The sequence below is a fragment of the Triturus cristatus genome, chromosome 5_2 (genome assembly GCF_964204655.1).
Source record: "Triturus cristatus chromosome 5_2, aTriCri1.1, whole genome shotgun sequence".
NCBI lineage: Eukaryota > Metazoa > Chordata > Amphibia > Caudata > Salamandridae > Triturus > Triturus cristatus.
In genome coordinates this window covers 1,104,272,607-1,104,296,842 of record NC_140588.1, presented here as the reverse complement: position 1 = coordinate 1,104,296,842, position 24,236 = coordinate 1,104,272,607, and the positions used below count along the sequence as shown (strand labels likewise).

Sequence of the window (24,236 nt, the reverse complement as noted above, 5' to 3'; positions counted from 1 at the left end):
AGAGTATGTTTTCCTGATAGGATGGATGGGATGAAGTTAGTCCCTACCCTGAATAGACTTCAAAGGACCCGACCTGCAGTACACACAAAGGAACTTAACAACAGGCCTTCCCCTGCCTTTGTCCCCCTATACAGATTGGAACCAAACAAAATGATAGGGAGAAAAACTGGATAAAGGCTTGTTTGGGAATTCACAAGGACTGATCCCTACACAAAGGCTGACACTGGGTATACGAATAGCACCATTAAAACCCCTCATTAGAATACTCCTGGGCCTGTGGAAGTTTCAGAAGAAGGACTGCTTTGAACCTAGCATCCCAAAGGTAAATTGACTGACTTCCAGTGTGAGCTACAGATGTACAACACACTTCCAAAGGCCTGTCTGCAACTGTCCAATTGACCAGCACTAACTAGACCTGCCTGAGTGTTGATTATGGCATCTACTGCAGTGAGCCGACATCCCAAAAAGATGTCCCAATTCATGGACCCTTGGCCGGCATCAGTATGAACTTCTCTTGCCAAAAACTGAAGTCCAGGTGAAAATCAAAACCATAAGTGAGCTTCTTGCGTCAGCAGCAATCAGTGTATTTTCAACAGTGAGCTGTTCTTCACGCCACACGAAAACTGATCATGTATCGCGGCTTGAGAAGATCCAGCTATAACCTGGTCCTAGTAACAACAATGATCTCCTCGCAGCCCGGCTCAAGCTAAGGTTCATTCGAGTGGACTTGGACTCAGAAGAGGTAAACTCTTCACTGGCATAAGTACGTAGCATATAGAAGACAATTGAAATGTATTGGAACATTCAATTGGGAATCCAAGGTAAACAGGCGTCCTCTCTCAGACTTGAGGGCAATAATCGTAAGTGAGTAAAAATGCTGAAACCCCCGAAATGCAGCAGTCCAATGTTGTAATGATGCTTCAGTATGCTCATGTGGTGTTGTGACCCTAGTCGCTTGGGTCAATATGTGAAATAAGTCATAAACCCACGAGTGGCGCTGTGGTCTTTTTGTCATAACTACAGTCCTACTATTGGAATTGAGTCATTTTAAGTGTAACATTTAACTCTATTTTTCTAAATTGATTTGGGATTTTTCTAGTCTTATCTTTTCACTTATTACTGATTGAATGCTACATACATACTTTACAAATTGCCTCTAAGGTAAGCCTGATGCTTTTGTGTCGAGGTACCAGAAAGTTAAGCACATGTTTATTTAGTGGCTTCTGTAGTTCACATTGAGAAGGATTGTGTTTATAACTACACAACACTAATTTCTTACAAGTTGCAGAACACTCTTCAAGAAAATAGAGCTTTTTACCAACCCCAAGAATGACCCTCTAGGACCTTACTCCATGGGCAATTGCAAACTCACTTCTTTTTCAATGGAAAAATGCAGATGATATGACAACACATTACTGTGCCACCCATCCCTCTGTGATGTGTTCCATGATGCTTTCCTTTGAAGCCCTGTCAATCGTAGACCTCACTGATATCCTCAAATCCATCAATACCATAGCCTATAAAGATGATGCTTTCTACTGGTGTTTTAACGGCACTCTCACTGGAAAGACGTTCTCAAATCTTCTTACCCTTGTCAATATCTTCCTCAATCAGTGTATGTTCCCAGAATCTCTGAAAGCAAAAGATACAAAATTGATGGACGGAATGCAGAACAAATCACAACATCCACCACCAGTCAAGAGATCTGGGTTAAATACATCATTCTTTTGCTCACCATGCCACCCCAGTTTAGCCCTGGCTATATGCAAATCAGTCTTGACCCTGTGCCTCATGGGAACAGTCCAGCCCTAACTGCCAAACCAGGTCCTCCCTGGCCCAGAAACAAGCATCCTAAGACCCATTTCGGGGTTTCATCCCTCTTCAGCCAGGAAAGCATGATTCCAGTGGCACAGTGAGCCCAGGACTCATGTCTGAGAATGGATTTAGGCCCAGATCTCTGTACTGGGGTGAATGTATGACATTGTTCTGCATTCTGTCCATCAACTGTTGTTTTTGCATTTGTCACCCTGAGTGGGACATGTATGCTCAGAAGTGAGTCCCGTGCTCTCCATGCCACTGGAATCAAGCTATCGAGGCTGAAAAGGGGTGAAACCCCGAAACCGGTCCTAGGGTGCTTGTTTCCAGTCCAGGGAGGACCTGGCTTGGCAGTTCGGACTTGACTGTTCCCATGAGGCACAGGGTCAAGACTGATTTGCATATGGCTGGGTTCAAACTGGAATGGCATGGTGACAAAAAAAAAATGGATTTAGGCTCAGATTTCTGTACTGGGGTGAATGTATGACATTGTTCTGCATTCTGTCCATCAACTGTTGTTTTTGCATTTGTCACCCCGAATGGGACGGGTACGCTCAGACATGAGTCCGGTGCTCCCCATGCCACTGGCATCAAGCTATCCCGGCTGAAGAGGGGTGAAACCCCAAATCTGGTCCTAGGATGCTTGTTTCCAGTCCAGGGAGGACCTGGCTTGCCAGTTTGGACTGGAGTGTTCCCATGAGGCACAGGGTCAAGACTGATTTACATATGGCTAGTTTCAAACTGGAATGGCATGGTGAGCAAAAAAACAATGGATTTAGACCCAGATCAGCATGATTCCAGTGGCACAGTGAGCCCAGGACTCATGTCTGAGAATGGATTTAGGCCCAGATCTCTGTACTGGGGTGAATGTATGACATTGTTCTGCATTCTTTCCATCAACTGTTGTTTTTGCATTTGTCACCCTGAGTGGGACATGTATGCTCAGAAGTGAGTCCCGTGCTCTCCTTGCCACTGGAATCAAGCTATCCTGGCTGAAAAGAGGTGACACCACGAAACCGGTCATAGGATGCTTCTTTCCAGGACAGGGAGGACATGGCTTGGCAGTTTGGACTGGACTGTTCCCATGAGTCACAGGGTCAAGACAGATTTGCATATGGCTGGGTTCAAACATGAATGGCATGGTGAGCAAAAAAAGGATGGATTTAGGTCCAGATCTCTCTACTGGGGTGAATGTAGGACATTGTTCTGCATTCTGTCCATCATCTGTTGTTTTTACATGTGTCCCCCGGAGTGGGACGGGTATGCTCAGATGTGAGTCACGTGCTCTCCTTGCCACTGGACTCAAGCTATCCTGGCTGAAGAGAGATGAAACCCAGAAGCCGGTCCTAGGATGTTTGTTTCCAGTTCAGAGAGGACCTGGCTTGGCAGTTCGGACTGGACTGTGCCCATGAGGCACAGCGTCAAGACTGATTTGCATATGACTGGGTTCAAACTGGAATGGCATGGTGGACAAAACAACAATGGATTTAGGCCTAGATCTCTGTGTTGGGGTGAATGTATGACATTATTCTGCATTCTGTCCATCAACTGTTGTTTTTGCATTTGTCACACCGAGTGGGACGGGGATGCTCAGACGTGACTCCCGTGCTCTCCGTGCCAGTGTGATCAAGCTATCCTGGATGAAGAGGGGCAAAAACCCCAAAACCGGTCGTAGGATGCTTGTTTCCAGTCCAGGGAGGAACTGACTTGGCAGTTTGGACTGGACTGTTCCCATGAGACACAGGGTCAAGACTGATTTGCATATGGCTGGGTTCTAACAGGAATGGCATGGTGATCAAAAAAACGATGGATTTAGGCCCAAATGTCTGTACTGGGGTGAATGTATGACATTGTTCTGCATGCTGTCCATCAACTGTTGTTTTGAATTTGTCACCCCGACTGGGCAGGGTATGCTCAGACGTGAGACCTGTGCTCTCCATGCCACTGGTATCAAGCTATCCTGGCTGAAGAGGGGTAAAGCCCGAAACAGGTCCTAGAATGCTTGTTTCCAGTCCAGGGACGACCTGGCTTGGCAGTTCGAACTGGACTGTTCCCATGAGTCACAGGGTCAAGACTGCTTTGCATATGGCTGGGTTCATACTCGAAGGTCATAGTGAGCAAAAAAATGATGGATTTAGGCCCAGATCTATGTACTGGGGTGAATGTATGATATTGATCTGCATTCTGTCCATCAACTGTTGTTTTTGCATTTGTTACCCCGAGTGGGACGGGTATGCTCATACGTGAGTCCTGTGCTCTCCTTGCCACTGGAATCAAACTATCCTGGCTGAAGAGAGGTGAAACCCCGAAAACGGTCCTCGCATGCTTGTTTCAAGTATAGGGAGGACATGGCTTGGTGGATTGGACTGGACTATTCCCATAAGGCACAGGGTTAAGACTGATTTGCATATGGCTGGTTTCACACTGGAATGGAATGGTGAGCAAACAAAAGATGGATTTAGACCCAGATCTCTGTACTGGGGAGAATGTATGACATTTTTTTGTATTCTATCCATCAACTGTTGTTTTGCATTTGTCACCCAGAGTGGGACGGGTAAGCTCAGACATGAGTCCCGTGCTCTCCATGCCACTGGAATCAAGCTACGAGGCTGAAAAGGGGTGAAACCCCGAAACCGGTCCAAGGATGCTTGTTTCCAGTCCAGGGAGGACCTGACTTGGTAGTTCGGAGTTGACTGTTCCCATGAGGCACAGGGTCAAGACTGATTTGCATATGGCTGGGTTCAAACATGATTGGCATGGTGAGCAAAAAAACGATGGATTTATGCCCAGATCTCTGTACAGGGGTGAATGTATGACATTTTTTTGCATTCTGTTCATCAACTGTTGTTTTTGCATTTGTCACCCCGAGTGGGACAAGTATGCTCAGACGTGAGTCCAGTGATCTCCATGCCACTCTAATCAAGCTATCCTGGATGAAGAGGGGTCAAACCCTGAAACCGGTCCTAGGATTCTAGTTTACAGTTCACGGAGGACAAAGCTTGGCAGTTCGGACTGGCCTGTTCCCATGAGGCACAGGGTCAAGACTGATTTGCATATGGCTGGGTTCAAACTGGAATGGCATGGTGAGCAAAAAAATTATGGATTTAGGCCCAGATCTCTGTATTGGGGAGAATGTATGACATTGTTCTGCATTCTATCCATCAACTGCTGTTTTGCATTTGTCACCCTGAGTGGGACGGGTATGATCAGACGTGAGTCTTGTGCTCTCCATACCACTGGAACCAAGCTATCGAGGCTGAAAAGGGATGAAACCCCGAAACCGGTCCTAGGATGCTTGTTTCTAGTCCAGGGAGGACCTGGCTTGGCAGTTCGGACTTGACTGTTCCCATGTGGCAAAGGGTCAAGACTGATTTGCATATGGCTGGGTTCAAACTGGAATGGCATGGTGAGGAAAAAAGATGGATTTAGGAGAGATCTCTGTACTGGGGTGAATGTATGACATTGTTCTGCATTCTGTTCATTAACTGTTGTTTTTGCATTTGTCACCCCGAGTGGGACAAATATGCTAAGACGTGAGTCCAGTGCTCTCCATGCCACTGGAATCAAGCTATCCTGGCTGAAGAGGGGTAAAACTCTGAAACCAGTCCTAGGATGCTTGTTTCCAGTTCAGGGAGGACCTGGCTTGGCAGTTTGGACTGGACTGTTCCCATGAGGCCCAGGGTCAAGACTGATTTACATATGGCTGGATTCAAACTTAAATTGCATGGTGAGCAAAACAACAATGTATTTAGGCCCAGATCTCTGTACTGGGGTCAATGTATGACATTGTTCTGCATTCTGTCCTTCAACTGTTGTTTTTGCGTGTGTCACCCTGAGTGGGACGGGTATGCTCAGATGTGAATCCAGTGCTCTCCGTGCCACTGGAATCAAGCTATCCTGGCTGAAGAGGGGTGAAACCCTGCAACCGGTCCTAGGAATGCGTGTTTCCAGTCCAGGGAGGACCTGTCTTGGCAGTTCTGACTGGACTGTTCCCATGAGTAACAGGGTCAAGACTGATTTGCATATGGCTGGGTTCAAACTGGAATGGTATGGTGAGCAAAAAAACGATGGATTTAGGCCCGGATCTCTGTACTGGGGTGAATGTATGACATTGTTCTGCATTCTGTCCATCAACTGTTGTTTTTGCATTTGTCACCCCGAGTGGGACGGGTATGCTCCGACGTGAGTCCCGTGCACTCCATGTCACTGGAATCAAGCTATCCTGGCTGAAGGGGGGTGAAACCCTGAAACCAGTCCTAGGATGCTTATTTCCAGTCCAGGGAGGACCTCATTTGGCAGTTCGGACTGGACAGTTCCCATGAGGTACAGGGTCAATACTCATTTGCATATGGCTGGGTTCAAACTGGAAGGGCATAGTGAGCAAAAAAAACATCAATTTAGGCCCAGATCTCTGTACTGGGGTGAATTTATGACATTGTTTTGCATTCTATCAATAAACTGTTGCTTTTCCATTTTGTCAACCCGAGTGGGACGGGTATGCTCAGACTTGAGTCCCGTGCTGTTCATGCCACTGGAATCAAGCTATCCTGGCTGAAGAGGGGTGAATCCCCGATACCGGTCCTAGGATGTTTGTTTCCAGTCCAGGGAGGACCTGGCTTGGCAGTTCGTACCGGACTGTTCCCATGAGGCACAGGGTCAAGACTGATTTCCATATGGCTGGGTTCAAACTGGAATGGCTGGTGAGCAAAACAACGATGGATTTAGGTCCAGATCTCTGTACTGGGGTGAATGTATGACATTGTTCTGCATTCTGTCCATCAAATGTTGTTTTTCCCAGTATCTCTGAAAGCATGAGAGAAAATCCCAATTTTTTTTTAAAAACCCACACTAGACCCCGAGGCCCAACAATTATTATTTTTGAACCAATCTAGCTTAAGACACAGTGCAGAAAGTCACCTATCTTATAAATAATCAACAATGCCCTCATGATCGCAGATAAAGATTATCACGCCCTCGCGACCATCCCACGCATCCGAAGAGCGACCTCCGGCAGTAGATCGTTTTCCTATCTCGCCGCCAAAACCTGGAACTGCCTCCCCATCCTCCTACGGCAGACCAAAGACCTACTAACCTTTAGGAGGCTACTCAATACCTGGCTGTTCGAGGAGTAGCAGCACCCCCCAGCGCCTTGAGACCCTCACGATTAAGTAGCGCGCTCTGCAAATTCCTCGATTGATTGATACCTGTCTCCTCATATGACTGGACCTTACAGCCAACCTCTCTACTAACTACCATTTCACCCTCATCCACACTTTTAAATCTCAAATAAGAATCCCTGGAAGCATCCTACACTAGTTCTTTTCCTACCTACCTAAACCACCCCAATTGGGCATCACACCTTTAGAGAACTCCATGCATCTACATTATCCACATGTATTGGTACCAGAAACTTGTTGCCAAAATATCTCCTGGTAAAAAATTATTTTCCTAAAGCTTGTTAGGTTGCCTGTTTTCAGTGCTTATATTTTGTCGATATCAAGAGTGTTTTATCTGTGTTTTTCAAACCTTTTGATATCTGTTTTTATTCCGCTGCATAGCCCCCAAAATAGACAAAACTGTCTTGTTTATGTTTACAAAATGTGTTGTTTGCAATTTTATAAAGCAAATATTTAATGTAAATGAGAAGTAATGTGGGGGTGTGCAATAAACATATTAATCTGTTTTATGAAGAGAAGCTGCTTGCATTGCCCTCCCACCTACAATTACACTCACATCCTGTTACCCTTTCTCACATCTTGTTATTTTCTGCACTCACTATCAGGACTCTATCTGATTTGCAGAACTATTGATGGATTAAAGATTAAGATCATTATATTAAAATGTTTTAATAACAATTCCTCAACACAGTTGGGAGGAATTCACCTACTAATTTTTCAACACTGTCAACATCATAGTTCCTTCTGAAACTTTTAAAATTAATTTGGAACTAAATCAGATTAATCTGTAAACTTTCAGTCTAGGTATGCCAGACCATATTTTGACAACAACATTCTGACATTCAACCATAACAGTTTTCTTCAACTTCTAACTGGAAGCACTTAGAAGCTTACTTCCAGATGCATGCAACAACACATAATTCTACTTGGTGTTCTTTTCCACATCAAGCATCCATTATCTCCCTGTGTTCTTTATCCATACCTGGATGTCTAACTCCTATCTTAAGCTCATCAGAGCCAAAACAGAATTACTTTTATTCTCTAGTAACAACAAGCTACAACTACTCCAAACTTGGCTCTAAGTCATGAAAGTAGACATATTGGATCCCTCATGTTGACCCAATGCTAAGTCACCCGGATTCAAGAAGGACAACAACCTCCCACACAAAGAACACATCGCCCAAATTTTTTTTACCTTGGTATCAACTCTCTTTACTATAAGGAGACTTTTCCACGTACCACACACTTCTTTGTGTGTGGATGAATTTGGATGACACCCTCTCTCCGCAAGTGAAAAATCATGCAGATAGGTACTGTTCCTCTACCAGTAAAGTGGAGCCATTCTCGCAGGAGGCAGACTCAGTTCAAAGGCAGAACACACATAGGTGACAAGGGTGAAGCTTAGAGACAGATGAAAGAATGCATCATAAAAAGTTGGAATCATACTGAGGGATAACACAGCCTCAGCCATTTAAAAAAATCATTGGTTGATATACTTGAGATATGTTACGTATGAGTCTAAACTCCCCCTATGCCTTTTTGGGGAATAAAATTGTGTAGCAAAATTATGAAGTTTCTCCAGACAGTTTAAACATTGATGAAGAATTTCCATCCCACCTGGAGTTTTGCAGACCTTCATGTGAAATCCTAGACCAGCATTTATAAACATTTTTCAGTAATTTTAAAACTGTTCTGTCTTATGCGCAGTCCTCCAGTTTGAGTGTGTTAGTTTTGCCAATAAATCTACCCATCCTTAAGGCTGTTCGACTGAAAGTGGAGGATAAATGTGAGAATAGATGAAGCACAGGCATTATTTTTCATAGGAAGTGTTACTTTTAAAGCCATCCACTACTGCCAAAAGTCAATATCTAACTTGGTTCTAGTTAAAGAGTTATCCTCCTCCTTCCTTGAACAAAACTCTGTGTCATAGCGCAACCAAGCCAACCCAATGAAGGTGTATGTGCTTACCCTCTAATTTAAATATACTTGAGAGGAGAAATAGTTCCCTTGGAGCCCTTCTTGTATATGACATTTGCATAAATTGCTTATGCTAATGTCTAGAATTTAACACAAACTGGCTCTATGAGACTTGTAGCCAGTTCTTTCTTCCCTGTATTGGCCCTACGTTGGATCTTTTTTTTCTGTGTGGTCGCTTTAAAAGGGCCATATTATCACAAATCCATATCTTTACCTTTATTGTGCCTTTATAGAAACCATACGGTGAGATCTGAGTGGCCTTAACACTGACAAATAGAGCTTAGTTGCACCAGATGTGCTTATGTACGATGGTCTCTCCATCAGCCAGTCTGACCATTGGTATGTTATTGGAGAGATAGGATTGGGAGATTTTAGACTGCCAGGTTTCATATTTAACACATTTACCTCTAAACTAAGATTGTTTGTGGAGTGGCCCTAAAAGATTTTATTGGTGTGATTTCCATGTCATGCATTTAAAATACATTTGAAAATGCCGATGATAAAAAAAAACTGCACTCAACGGGACCCTCATATTCCAAAATGATGGACAGGTAGGTTGTAAGACAGAAGAATGTTTAGATGCTTCCAAGTTCTAGATGTCTACCCAATGATGAAGCATGCCATCAACCAATGAGATGAGAGTCATGAGATGGTAATCCACTAAAGATTTGGTAACCACTAGCGAAGGTGCATTTGTTGCATGTTCTTTATAAAGTAATGAGGGCGACAACAATCTACAACATCCTCTCACTTTCCTACTTGTGTTCAACATTCATTAAACAGTCTGAGGACATGAAGTGCATAAACAGGTACATGTCAGAGTGAGGAACTAAGTCAACACTTATTAAAATCATGACCTGAAATTAAATTGGTATGGCATTAAAGCTTTTCTACAAAAAAGGTGTGACTAAAAGAATCCAGGGTAGCTTGGTGAGCCTTTGGTTTATCTGTGATTCTGGGTAACTGAGTCAGTGATCTTGGAAGCCCAAGAATAAAGTACAGAAGATTATTCCTTCTTTTACACTTCTGATCGGGGTATCTAACCCTTAATTTCATAAACTCCCCCCTTGGTGCATTTGCTCCTCTCTATGAGCACTCACATTCTTTATAGGAGTAATGCAAAGAGAAGATGGATAGGAAAACAAAGTAGGACAGTGTTAATACAGAGCCAAATACATACCCTCTGCCCTGAAGCTCACAAATCATCTCCATGGCGTGACTATAATCCAGGGCATCAGGTTCATTCTTCAACCATTTCTGCATCTCTTGGAGGGAATTGTCATCAGCGCAGGCAAAGGTGATCTCGTTGAAATTGTCACAAAGTGGGAGAGTGTAATGTAAATAGGGCCCAAGGCAAAGTCCAATTAGGGAGTCTCCTTTAACATCACCTGTTTACAAAAACATTCATACTTGAGTGAAATAAGAATCTATAACACGTAAATGTCTCTTTTTCATCAGCAAACTAGAATGAATAAATATGTTCAGTAGGCTCATCATTATCATTTATATGTTACATATTGTGGTCATCTTGCATCATATGAGTCTTTCATATATCCTCTCAGTCTCTCTTTTGACCCTCATAACCACCCCAGATCTAATTTGAAGTCTGCAGTGTCTAATTTGGGACTCAGCTTCTGTGACTGGGTGGTAGAGGAAGTTGGAAGGTTATCCCTTTCTTTCATTTGTTTTAGAGGTGTTATTCAGTGGGGGTGTGTGGGTTTTGATTCTTTCGTCAAAGGTACTTGCACCTCTTGTAGACTATAGATTTTCTGCAGTGTGTTTTTGCCTTGGATTTATATAAATCTAGGCTATAGAAACATTTCCTTTCAAGTGCTTAGGACTAGAAATCAAGATGTCTCTTGCTTCTGCCCATCACACTGCTTGTGCCAATGTCAGGTCACTTAGGGCCATATTCTTTACATGGTTGTGTCACTTTTTTTTTTTTTACCACACAACAGGGTGCATGTAAGACATAACCTTTTAGCGTGTATTCAATGCCAGACCTGTAAAAACCTCTGCGTGTGAATCAACCAGGGAACATTTTATTGATTTGTTATTTAATCTTAGTAAGGGTTGATGTGCATGACCCAGGGAGTAAGAAACAGGAAATTGGTCAGACCAGTGCATTATAGTATAGGTGGCACTCCATAAGATGTTTTCTGCTAATGAAGCAGTCGAGGAAAAACCCTTTTCTAATGAGTTAGGTTTGGAACAGAATTGTATGAGGTCATTGTTGATCAGAAAGATGGTTAGTTGTAACACAGTGGAATCAGAATTATCTCCTCTGTTTAAATTGAAGTCACACAGAAAGAAGCTAATGGAGTTGTATTTTATCCATGAGATGTTCAACGAACAGAATAATATAATCAGGAGGGTGGTTGATTATGTTAATATTCAAGGCTCTGGTTTGAAGATCTTAATTTCAACAGAGAGACGTTTGAGATACCCTAGGGGTTTTGCCCGGCAAAGAACAACAGTAAATACATGCAACCCATCTAACTTGTTATTGTCCCATTTATGGAGAATAGTACAGGATGGGAAGAGTCGGAGAGTCAAGTTTCCATCAAGAAAATGCGTCTAGTTGTGGGACTGGATCAAATCCACAAATTCAATGTAGTGTCTGCTTCTGATCTGCAGTGGAGCAAAATATTTAAAATGGATCTTCTAAGTTAGGAATTATTCACAATTTCCAAGGTAGTTTAGGTGTTAGTTTGAGTTCTCTTAGACAGAAAAGCAAACTATGTATCTCTCTTGATACCTAGATTATAAGTATGAGCACCAGCTGTACTTTGGGAGGTAGGATTGATGTATGAAGGTAGATGGCTGTCATGTAAGAAATTATGAAGAGTACTATGTAGACCGGTAATTTGGGAAGATGGAATGATATCAGAAGGAGTATTGCTGCTATCCTCAAGAGAATTAGTTGTGAACAGCGTACAGTAAGACTTGGAGGTTTCTGAATGAATAGGAGATTGGGAGGTGAGAGAACTGGATGAGATAGTCAAAGAATTGAATGTCACTCTTTAAGATAATTTGTTGGACTATTCTGAGACAGGGAGACTTATTGGATTGGAGAGATGTTTTGAGATGGCCATTAGAGGTACTAGAGGATCACTAAGAGAACAGGAGAAGATTGAACATAGATTCAAGGGTGGACAGGATAATTTTCAATAATAAAATGGGTGAGATAAATTTCGGCATTTCAGAGAGAAAACCGTGCAGATTGTCGATAAGAGTTTTCTGATTATAGGTGATCAGCGGTGTCCTCATGTCATAAGGGAAATGGGTGACAGTTTAGTAAGTTTTCAAATCCAGAGACCTGTGAATAGGGCCATGGGACTCTAAAAGTGGTTTCACTTCAGAAATATTAGGACATATTTTTCAGTTAAAGCTTGATGATGGACTCTTTTCATGTATTTGCTCTGTAGGGGAATGTGCCAAGGAAGGAAATAAATTAGGTGGAGAAAGCTATCAACTGGGGGGGGGGGGGGGCAGAAGAGGAATATGTGTCCTGTTCTGGTTGAACTTACTAACCAGCAGGTATGTAGTAGATGTGGGACAAACATTTTAACTGTCTAGATGCCCTTGGAGTTGTATGGGGAAGCTGAGGAGCAGGGGATGAGGAGGAGGAGGAGGATGAGGAGAGGAACTACGAACGAGTCACAAGGAAAGTAATGTGACCTAGGCAGGGATGGGTTTAGTAAAGGGAGGGAGTAGGGAAACTCATTCTAGGGATAATTTGAATTTATTTTTGGAATGTGCACATCTCTCATTTGTTTAATGAATTATTATCTTGCCATTATTGAAAATGGAGATTAACAGCTCTCCACCAAATTGAGTCAAGTTTATCTACATGTGGTGTTTGTCTAGACTTCTCCAATTCAGTTTTACACCTGAAAACTGCATTTGAGTCTTGTGTATCAACCGCAAACATTTACCTAGTATTACAGCATTTTGAACATGGCCTTTTAGTGCACTATTCAAGACTCACCAAGGTCCTTGCATGTTGAATGAATTCTATCTGCACTGCTTCTCTTTTTTAGTGATTTTAGATCTCAGGTGTTTATCTCAACACATGACAAAAAATGTGTGAATGCAAAGAAAATTACAATGCCTTTCACCATTAGTGTGTGCTGGTAAAGGTGGAGATTTCCTAATCACATTTAACACGCCTATGTCATCCTTGTTTTGATTATGTTGGTAGTACCAATAAATATAGACATCTTGCGCTGCTCACCATGCTTTACAGAGAGAGCAGAACCAGCCTCATGAGCAGTATATGATCAGATGGAGACTTCCAAGATGATTTTATAAATGCAGGCTAATCTTTCATTAACCTTAATTGCTAAATTATCTGCTGTCTTTTCCACTTTAGCAATCTCACACTGAATACATCACATCCAATACAGCTGTTTACAAATATATTGCTCCGTTAGGTATAATTTTCTTTTATCACCCCTAATGAAGCAAGATCTTAGAATAGGATATTGTGGACATTTTATTTATGTAAGATTACATTTACACAACAATATTCTGGTGCCATGTTATTTAGTGTACAAGGCATGGACCAAGTTATGGGTGCATACCAGCAAAATGTCTGTGAATTAAAGCAGAAGAGGCATGTTTTTTCTCCGCCTTTCTCAGTCCACTTTTTCTTGCTCACATGTTGTTAACCCCACGATACCTTGTGTTGGCACTTTCAAGAGAAGGAGTGACTCATTGTGAGGGACCAAAACCTGCACTGCATGTTGTTCCCTGACCTGTGTGATAATGAGTGCTTTTGATTCGCTCCTTCTTATGCACCTAAAATGATACCTTGATCGACTAGACTGCTATATGCAACAACGTTGGAGTATATAGACATGCCAAAGTAGGTGGCAGAACCTCTTTCAGAGGGCCACAGGGCATGCAGGGGTTAATAGATGCAATATAGGGGGTTGAGGCCTCTTACTCCTGATGTACTAGTTCCGAACTACTATAGAACTTGAGCAACGTGGCCAAGTCCTCCTTCTGCACTTGACTCTCAATGGTAGCTGTAGCTGAGCAGTCCAAAGCTACCTTGCACGTCAAGTCTGAATACAGGTTAGTGAACACAAGTCACAACTAAAAGAGCATGCAGCAGTGTCAACAAATTGATGTCCAGTCAAAAACCTATTTTATCTGTAACTCTACACATTCAAATAGAATTGTGACATGCAGGAAAAATGAGGTGGGGGTCTAGTGTTTCGATGAAAAATCCCTGTCCAACCACTCTTCATAATGTGGTAGGTGTTATTCCCTATTCACTGGAGCCACATCCAGGGATTGCTTAATTGAAGGCATTAACTCAAGAGTCCACTCTGACTCTAAATAAAGTAGTCCTTAGCAGCAAGTCCAATGATAGGCCCCTAACCAGTCTTACCTGTTCCAGCAGCAAGGAAGCTTGCAGGATCTCAGCTATTGCCCTGACCATGGATACTCACACTGATCTGGTCCTGGTGAAGGTGTCAGCTGCATGCATGCTCTGTGTCCAGAGCTTATGCCGCTGGATCTATTAGTAACCATAGGTGATCTAGTGCTCCTCCTGAACGGTTTGATGCTCTCCAATGGGGGGCTGAACTGGATTTCATTAATCCCAGAGTCCTCCTCATCTCACAGGGAACTCTGGCACAATCCTAATGCTTGGTAGTGACTCGCGGGTTGAGCAATTCACAATTGTCAGACGAATGCCCGATCCTCAGCAATCCCTGATAGCAGCAGCCCCTCCTGGCAAACTGATTTGCTGTTATCACTACCTGCCAAGGCGCTGTCCTTCACCACATGGTAGTCCATACCACAGCAGTTCCTCCTGGCATACTGGGTTACTACTAGACTCCACACAGGTGTTGGCAACTTACTCTAGCAATATTTTCACATCTGCTCATCCTGGCCTATAGGGTCATCAGGGCATTGTGGAGACTTCACTCACCGTACAAGGCACTCTCCACATGGCAATCATTGTGAAGACCTCTGGGATACAGTAGTTGCCGCTAGAATCTGCACCTGGGCAATGGCCAACTAATGCAACTGCAGACTCCACACACCTTGCACTGGGAGTCCACTCGCTTGGGCTCCCCACATGATTTTACCCCATCCAATGCATTACTCTCCCTCAGTGGACACGCTTATCTTGACAAGCAGACTGGGAATGGTGATTCGAGCTCCAAAGAGGGTCTTCTTGGTTTCCTTGCACGATGTCCCATTCACTAGCAGGGAGACTAGCAGTCCTTGCCCCCAGTATCGGTCAGAAGCAGAAATCTTGCACAGTTTCTCCTCCTCACACAGCCTATCTGTGCTCCCTAGGTCACCATCCGGAGGCCTTGAACCCATGGAGGCCCTGCTGGGGACCCCCAAAATCAGATTCCCAAAGCCTTTCTGTGTCAGAAAGGCTGGCACAGAAAGGCTGTGAGAATCTGCCATTGTAATCCCTCGGGCGGAAAGGGATTACTGGAGGCTTTCCGAAGGGGTCGGTTGGAAAGCAATCCAAACAGCTGATTATGATCAGGTACTTAGAAGGGGCCTACAGCACTCTGCTCACCAATTTTGTCGATAGCTTAAGGGAAAATTCCTATTCCATATTGGTTGTCCGCCCCCACACATTAGCAGCCTGTGTAACATCGACTTCTAAAGCTATCTTTTTGGGTAGAATATCCTCAACTGATAAGCTGATTAGGTAATGTAACTGTTTTGATGTTCTTCCTCAAAAGAATGATGAGTACTGTTGGGGAGGATTGATGTAATGAATTTATAAATGTGATTGAATTGTTACATGACAAATTATTCTATTAATTTTTTAATTGCAATTTTAGGGTGCAGGATTTTAAAATGTATTGTATGATTCTTGCACTTATTATGCTTTTTTGTTTTTGTAGTGGATTTCATTAATTATATCTATATTGATATCTAGTCAGATTACTGCAATTAATACTAGGCTTTACTTTAACTACTGCACAAGATACTTTACAAGCCCAAAAGTAATTCAGGACAAACAAGCCTTTTGAGGAATTGGCAGAGTTATGAAATGCAAAAATAGTGGGCATATTGACAACCGGCATTTAACAGTACAGGTAGAAGTACTGCAATAGGAATACTAAAGTACAAAAAAGCTATTTAAAAATGTATAAGCGTAAATCTCCAGCTCTACTGTCCTGTATCTGCTTTTGGGAGATTCTTACATGTGCTTTCGCTACATTGTAGGGCGGAATGAGTAGTGATTTAAGGAGGGTTACAGAGGGGCATGTGCCTACCCTCAAAAGGGTGAGCCCTTTTCTATATAGCCACAGAGGTACCCAAAACTAATTACTTCAACTTTTAGCTGAATTAAGACCACTGGACCAACCACTGATACAACAATACCCTCCCACAGAAAATAATGGCATAGGTATTGCAAATAAAATCTCATAGGAAATAGTGCTATAATAAATAAACTATTTAAAATGGTTACACATGAAAATAAATACATCTCATAAAACCTTGTCCGACAATAAGATCAGGGAAGAAAAAAATAAATGAGAATTGCAATAGTGTGTAAAGGGGTGATTTCAAAGCAGAGGGAGCTTCATCTAGGGCATAATCACAGTTCTATGGGATTCTAGTTGGTCCATTGACCACAGCAAATGCCAGTATAAGATAGGGTGACACTGCATAAGTTTAGTTATAGGAATAATTCCCAGGTCCAGCAGTTGGGGGAGGTGGGAGGGTCTCTGAGGAAGGTTGAGAATGCTCCTCATGAACCTTTCTTTGGTTTTACTGAGAACATTCCATTGACATGTCCCCATAATTTTACCGCGTTCATGGCTAAGCTTTTTGCTTTGATGTTGTAGAGCTCCCCAGCTCGTTCTAGAGAATGCATAGGCCCATTTGCACAGTTTGACTACTGAATCAGCTTCTTGCTAAAGTTTTAGTGAATATCTCTTGATATGAGAGGACCAGCTCAGCGCCCTGCACCCGATTTATATGGATTAAAAGCCATACATTTTATTTTGTTGATGTTTAGTTCCAGAACATGCTCACAACAGAAGATTAAAAAATGGTAAAGTTGTGCCTGCAGACCACGTGGGATATTGGAAATTAAGAGCGTGTCTTCTGCGAAAAGTAGCGTTGCAGTTTTATAAGGGCCAAGTTTGTGTCTTTTCCAGGGAAATCAAACGCGTGCACAAAGTCATTAATATAAAGTGTGAACAATGCCGGGGCCAGCACACAGCCCTGCCAAACACCAGTTTTAATCTTTAAATGGTCTGTGAATACTCCGCAGTTGCCATGCCTGACTCTGGCAGTATTGAGTCCATGCAACCTGATAAAGACAGAAAAAATTTACTGGGCGACACCCATCTTTTCCAGAACTTCCTGCAGCTTGCTCCTAGGCACAGAATTGAAAGCTGTCTTTAGGTCAACAAAGACCGCATAATGAGGGCCTGTTTTCCAATATAGGGCACTGAAACAGAGTATTTGATCCACCGTGCTGATCCTATTTCTGAAATTCACCTGGAGCTATGAGAAAACAGAGTTGCTGTTTGCCAATTAAGCAGTTGGTCAAATATAAGGTGGCAAAATAGTTTCTGTGAGGATTTCAATAGGGCTGATATGCCTATAGTTCCCCAGGTCATCTTCAAGCCCTTTTTTGTAAAAAGGGACATTCTCTGCAGTAAGCCAGGGACTGGGGTCGGGCTGCCTTCAAGTATAGCATGCAACGGTGCCTGGAACTCTGTGGCCCAGATCAGAGGTTCTGAACGGAAGAGGACCCCGGGGAGGGAATCGAGGCCTGGAGCTTTAGCTGCTGGGAGTGACATTATTGCTGCCATTACATCCTTAGATGGAAGGATAAGGGGAGGCCTTCATCTAGGAGCAGGCCTGTAGCATTTTTGGAATAGGCATACTCCAGGTTGGGTTTGGCTATGTACATTTTTTGGAAATGGTCCACCCAGGTCTGAGGCTGTAAATTATATTCTAGACTGGCAGTGGCGTTCTGCCTGTCATGAGCCACAAATCCACAGAAATCTGTAATATCCCCTGCCTTTACTGCAGCTACTAGGTCCTCCCAAATCTCCTGTTCCACATTAATTTTGGCCTGGTTGAGAATTTCTTTATATTCTTTCCTAGCATAAATAAGTTCTTGCCTATTTCCGTTTTTCATACTTTGTATTACGTTACCACTTGATTTGTTACAACTGGAATTGAACCAGGTACAGCGGGATTAAACGTTTAGGTTTTGCAGACATCTTTGCTAATCATGACTTAAATGGAGCTAAAATAACTTTCATGCGATTTAGCAATAAAATTATGACCATGCTAGATGGTTCCACAGTGTTCAGTGCATCCATCATATCAGTCACACGTTGGTATATCTGGTTCACCATTTTTTGGCCCTTACAAACAGCTCCCCATTTTAGAGGCCTCTTGTTGTTTCAAATTGACAGAGCAATCCCAGAGTCCAAGGCAGCACATTGATAAACACTCAATTTTTCCCTCACTTAGAGGTAAGTAGAGAGCATTATAGTAACTTTCATAGCGCTCAACAACTACCAGGCCTAGGAGCGATGGCCATAGCGGAAGAGACAGGAATATGTGATCAATACGGCTCTTTTACAATACACACTTGAAGGTGAGGGACCACTAAATTCTGAACGGGACCAACCATTACAAGCTCTAACACCAAAATGAAGGGTTAGGCTCATCACTTGGTCAGCAATGAGAGAGCATCTTGTAGGCTGGCCTAGGTCTAAATGAGGGACCCCCCAAACTGCAGTTTCAGCTTCAGTAAATTTAGAGGGCTCAGGGCTCAAGGGAACAAAGGTAACTTTGAAGTCTCCGACAATTGTTACCCTATTATTCTGTGGGAGGGAATTTAAGGCTTTTTACAAGACGCCCAGAGTATTGGATATTCTGTTTACCCAACTGGGTCTGTTTTAAATGTTAACAACATACCAGTTGGTGGACCCCCAGCGAGGAATTGCCCCATAACATCTGTGGAAATTATATTGTGTCTTGTGATGTGGAGATCTAAAGAATGTTTTAACCACAGAATTAATCCTCCAGCAGGTTGACCACTTCCACCTGAAGATGCTGGACAGAAAAAGGTAGTAAACCCGGACCTGACATTCAAATATCATACTTGTCAATGAAAATCCCCCAGTCTGGATCTATCACCTTAGATTGAAGTCCAGCTAAGTTCTATGAAAACATGTTCCAAATCCTTTGCTGGTCCCCTTGAATTAGATGGCAAAACAGAGAGAGGTGTTGCAGTGGAATTGTGGTAACCAAAGTTGTCCTTCTAGGGGAAGAACCATGTGTAAAAGCTGGAACCTCTGCAAATAGACCACAGGTGACAAGGTTCCAAACAAAACAGGTTTCTGAACAATGATGGTGCAATTTAAAGGGCACTGGTGATCAGTGGTCACTAACTAGTTTCAGAGCTGATGGGTGTGACATCAGAGTTCCAATTGAAATGTATTGCCACTAGAGGGAAGGATTCCCCAGTTACCTGCAACTGTAGTCGTCAGTTCTGAGCATCTAGAAGGGAAACAGTTAGAGGGGGATTTTTATTATAGGAATTGACACATGTAGAGCTGAAATAGTCATACCTAATGTATGATCTCGCCTCAACGGTCATGGAGAAAAAATGATGGCAGGGCCTATAAAAGTACTCCAGCAGTAGTGTTTTAATATGACTTGCTCAGGGTGCCAGCAGATCAAGCTGGCTAAATAAAGATTCAACAGTTAAAGGGGACTTAAAATTCACTAACACACAATTCCCATGACAAGCTTTAGGGTGGATGCCAAACCATAGTGAACGTCTGACAGAGAGGATCTCATGAGTCAAGTCACAGTGCCACCTCGTATTGGTTTGTAGCCAATGTGCTGACTTATTCCTCAACAACACAGGAATTTCACCCAGGGGTGCACTCAGAAGGAAGTTGTGAATAAACTAGGGGGGTGTTGTCATGTCAGGGGGATGGAAACGTTTTCCTGCTTTTACTCGCTCCACCCTGACCCTCCCAAATACCCGTTATTTTCTGGTCACTAGAGATCTTTAACTGGAGAAGTACGTGTGGTTGAGTTTGGCCAACAGAGCTTGAATCACATGTTACAGACTGGGAGTGGCCTGGTAGGGAAGAGCACTTGGCTAGATGGCGGGCCCTCTCTTCCAGTGGTCGTAGGAAGGTTTTTCAGAACCAACAGTTTCCCTTATAGATGATAGAAATGGGCCAGCACAGGGTCAGCCCGGCTGCCATGATAGCTCAAAACTTCTCTAGTGAGACCTCGAAGAACCAATCCAGATGTTTTTGAAGGAGTAACCCAGGGGCCTCAAGAGTCATACAGGTGATACAAGTGAATTAGGGTCATTGGCCTGGGTCAATTTATTTGCTTTATTTTTATTTGATCGGGGAACAGTAGGGATTGTGTAGTATGAATGGATAGTTGCTCTACAGGTGGATCACTCATGAGAGCACAGCAATTACAACTGGAAGGTATGTCATCAAGTGGAGCTAGACTAGGGAAAACAGAAGAGTATGGTAAGGGTGGATCTACACTAGGGTTATCAAATGGGTTCCTGGCCTGAATTACCCCGGTTTCCCGGTTTGCTTGCTCTACCCAACCTGGTAAACATCCCAGGAACTCTCCTGTGGTTGTGGGGGATTTTGCTAGGGGCAGCATTGGGTCTAGGACCTCCTGGGTGAACACCTGGACATGATGCAGAGGGGGAAGGAACAAGAAACTGCTCACATTCTGATAAAAGGTTATCTGTTCTGTTGATAGCACAGTTGTCTCCAGCAGGTTTCTGTGTTTTTTTTTATTTGTTCCGCTTTAGTGAACTCAGCCCTCCCTCCAAGGCCTTTCTCCTCCCCATAGTAAGCAAAGGGTCAAGGGACTCAGACAGACTTCACAATTTCTACTACAGCAGGGCACAACACACTTGAGGGGGAGACCAGTCCCATACCAGAATCAGACCCAGTACAACAAAAGCAAGCAGGTAGCTGCAGGAAGAAGCAGACAATCAATGAAGATCGAGGAACCCCATGCATATTTAAAAAAACTGGGCCTTATTTGGTGTTTGAAGACAAATGGAGGGTTCAGGTTCCAGCATTGTGGGTGAGAAGTGCTCTTCCAACAATACTGGCTTACTTTTGGGATAAATTAGGGCAGGGAATAGACCCCCTGAGGTCAATATGGTCCTCAGATGACAGTCCCCGCTCTCTTGAGGGTCTGTGCGAGAAGTATGGTATGATAGTTGGTAGTAATATTGAAGGGATGAAAAGCAGCACAAAGTCTGTGCGAGAGGTATGATAGCAGGTAGTATTAATGAAGTGATGAAAAGCAATACAAAGTCCACTCCCCTCCTCCCCTGTTCTTCCAGGTCACCACCTCCACCCTCACACTAGGCTGAGCTGTTGGTCAAGTGAAGACAGAAGCTCTCTTTTCCTTTTTTGCCACCTATTGCCGCAGCACTCAGTAGCGGCCCAGTTGAAGGCCTCTGGTCTTTAAATAATGTGATTCAATTATAGCCAGGCTTTTTCCAGAAATAACATAAATAGAAGCACCGTTTTCAGTGGAGGGGTTTGTGCGAAGAGAGCTCAACCCCTCCCAGGAACTCTCACCTCTCAGTACTGGTCTCAGCCCAGGTCGTCCGTGATAAGCTGCCACCCCAGCCACCACAAAACATGCAGTACCCTGCACAAGCACTCAGCCCACAGCATTTTTGCATTAATACATTAATGTAAAATGTACTTTTATTAAAATATATGTTTTAATTACTTTTAGTTAATTCTCTATACTACTTTAATAATTATTAATGCATATTCAGAAAATAAATATATTTTCATTTCAGGTTGGAATTTTGTATTTAAACTTCAGAAAATGTATTTGTTTTTATTCAATTGACTAAAATAAACGGTATTATTTTGTTTCACATTTAAAATAAATATTTTACTATAGATAGAATCGACTGTCAAGTTGGAAAGCTCCCTTTGGTGAAGTGTAAGCAAATTTTTAAAAAAATATATTAACCTTAATAAAGTAATTTAAATATACAAAAACATTAAAAAAAAATCCACAACACAAGTTGAATTAAAATTAATGTAAATATATTAAACATTATAAAAAATCTTTAACTGAAGTTTAAATTAAATAAAGTGAATTCCCTCCTTAAGAAAACAACATGAAGTAGTAATTTTTTTTCAATGATGTACTGACGTATTTCAAATGAATTTCAGGGAGTGGAGATTTGCACGTATAAAATTTTGATGAACGTTATACTCAGAATGTCAAAAATAGTAAAATTACCATTTTTTATTTAATAGCATTAAATTCTGAAAGAATTGCATAACAAGATCATTAAACAAATAGCTTATGTGTATATTTGAATAAAACAATGAGAATACAAAGACTGAGTACTTAATATGAATGCCGAATAATACAACAGTATCAAAAACGGTGCACAGTTTGTAGGACACATTCAATAGGTTTCTTTGCCATGATCTGTAAGACATTGTTTAATTCTGACTGATCCTCTTCTGTATTTAGCAAGTCCCATGTGTATTTCAATGTGCATACAATATCCTGGAAAATAATTGGATATGTGCTTGACATTTTATAAAGTGACGAACTGTAATACAATTATTCAAAAGAGAAAATCCTGTAAATTTTTAAACAATAAACATTGAACCCTTTGTCCTGTGATTTTGAGCATGTGACAGATCTTTTCACCTATAATTCCCCAAATTGATGCATTGTTCTCATTTTCTCAAAATGAAAAAATGAGAAAAATTCTCTACCTCTGTAAAATTATTGGATGACCCATGAATATTGCAATAAAGATAAACATTGGTAATTTTCCAGCTGTTCGTCGAATAAGAAATATCAAAGCAGAGGAAGAATTGAGTATCTGAGGAATTGTACAAAAAGTTGCTTCTAAAGATGTTGCAGAAAAGCGTTCAGAAAATATTTAATCAATCAGAATTCCATATAGAAGGGGATCAGTTATCTGTGTCTATTGAGTCAAAGTTAAAACTATTAGTACAGATCTATCAACCATTTGTAATAAAATTGCTTTCTGTAAACTTTCATACTCCTGAGACCTGACAACAGTAAGTTGATTCACTTTTCTCCAGATCTGAAGCAAAGTTACTTAAAAGTGTAACGCTAAATTTCACATAAACTACTCACAAACCAATTTACCTTTGAAAATAGCCTTTAGTGTTGATATAAATGCATTTTGAATTCTTGAGCAATTAAAAAAGCTATTTTAAACAATCTTCTTACATTTCTGTGCACAATACACCTGATATCAATAAATGATCTCCTTATGCAGGCTGTATACCGTGTTTCAGTTTTTAAGGCAAGAGTTATTTAACATGGAGGAGAGGAGAAGAGCACAAATTCATGTAGCTTCAGACTTCATGGATTCTATTTTAAACACATGGTCCATGGGTGACCTGGCCAGACCCCCCAGCTGACGGATGTTAATTATATTGCATCATTGTATTGTTGTTGACGCATTTACTGTTTTCCCTGTTCTATTATAGAGGCCACAGCACAAGTTCTTAAAAAAGAGACAATAGTATCAACAATTTAGAGATTTTGTTTCTTAATACCATTATTGTTGCATAACATTTATACTCAATCCTCTACTGCAAATGGTTTAAGCTCATTGTTTATGTTAGACGTTATTCTGGTACCACACTTTGAGTTTATCTGCTGCAAGCAGAAATCCAAAAATAAGTAAGACCATGAATAGAACATACCTGACGAGGAGCACTTGAGGAATTTAGAAAAAACCTGAGTAACGTGATCATCAAAAAAGTCAGAATCTCGGATGAAATATGCCTCCAGGAACTTTCTTGGATTAAAATACTTCGCAAAGAGTTCTTTCAGGTTCATAGTAGAAGCCATTTCTCTGGTGAAACCTTTACCAACTTTAAAGCTGTGCTACTTGCTCCTATGCTATATATGGCTTGAAATTTAACTTTTAAATTATCTTCAAATAGATAGAACTCTTCATGCATGTGCAACTTATGTTAGTTCCCATAAAATTTCACTTTTACCCTCAGGAACAATGATCCTCAACCGTCATAACATTATTAGCTTGTGGCTGTTTGTGAGTTTTGACTGTTTGCAAGTATTGCACTTTGAAGCATGATGCAACTCCATATTCAACATTAATATATGTCCACAAACTTATGAGGTTATGAAGATGGGCTCAAATGATGGCCTTGGGAAAAATTCTACTCTTTGCCTGGACCAAATGGAAAA

General features: G+C 42.0%; 1 protein-coding gene across 1 annotated transcript in view; it reads right to left on the bottom strand.

Annotated features, from left to right (window-relative positions):
* LOC146829780 (nicotinamide N-methyltransferase-like) overlaps window positions 1-23,892 on the bottom strand; it is a 45,507-nt gene extending 21,615 nt beyond the window's left edge. The window contains exons 1-2 of the mRNA XM_085608494.1: window positions 23,729-23,892; window positions 10,150-10,357 (exon numbers count right to left, since the gene is read on the bottom strand). Of these exons, the coding sequence (XP_085464620.1) occupies window positions 10,150-10,357; window positions 23,729-23,876 (356 nt within the window). The 5' untranslated portion in view covers window positions 23,877-23,892. The remainder of the gene's footprint in view (window positions 1-10,149; window positions 10,358-23,728) is intronic.
* Window positions 23,893-24,236: the final 344 nt, after the last annotated feature.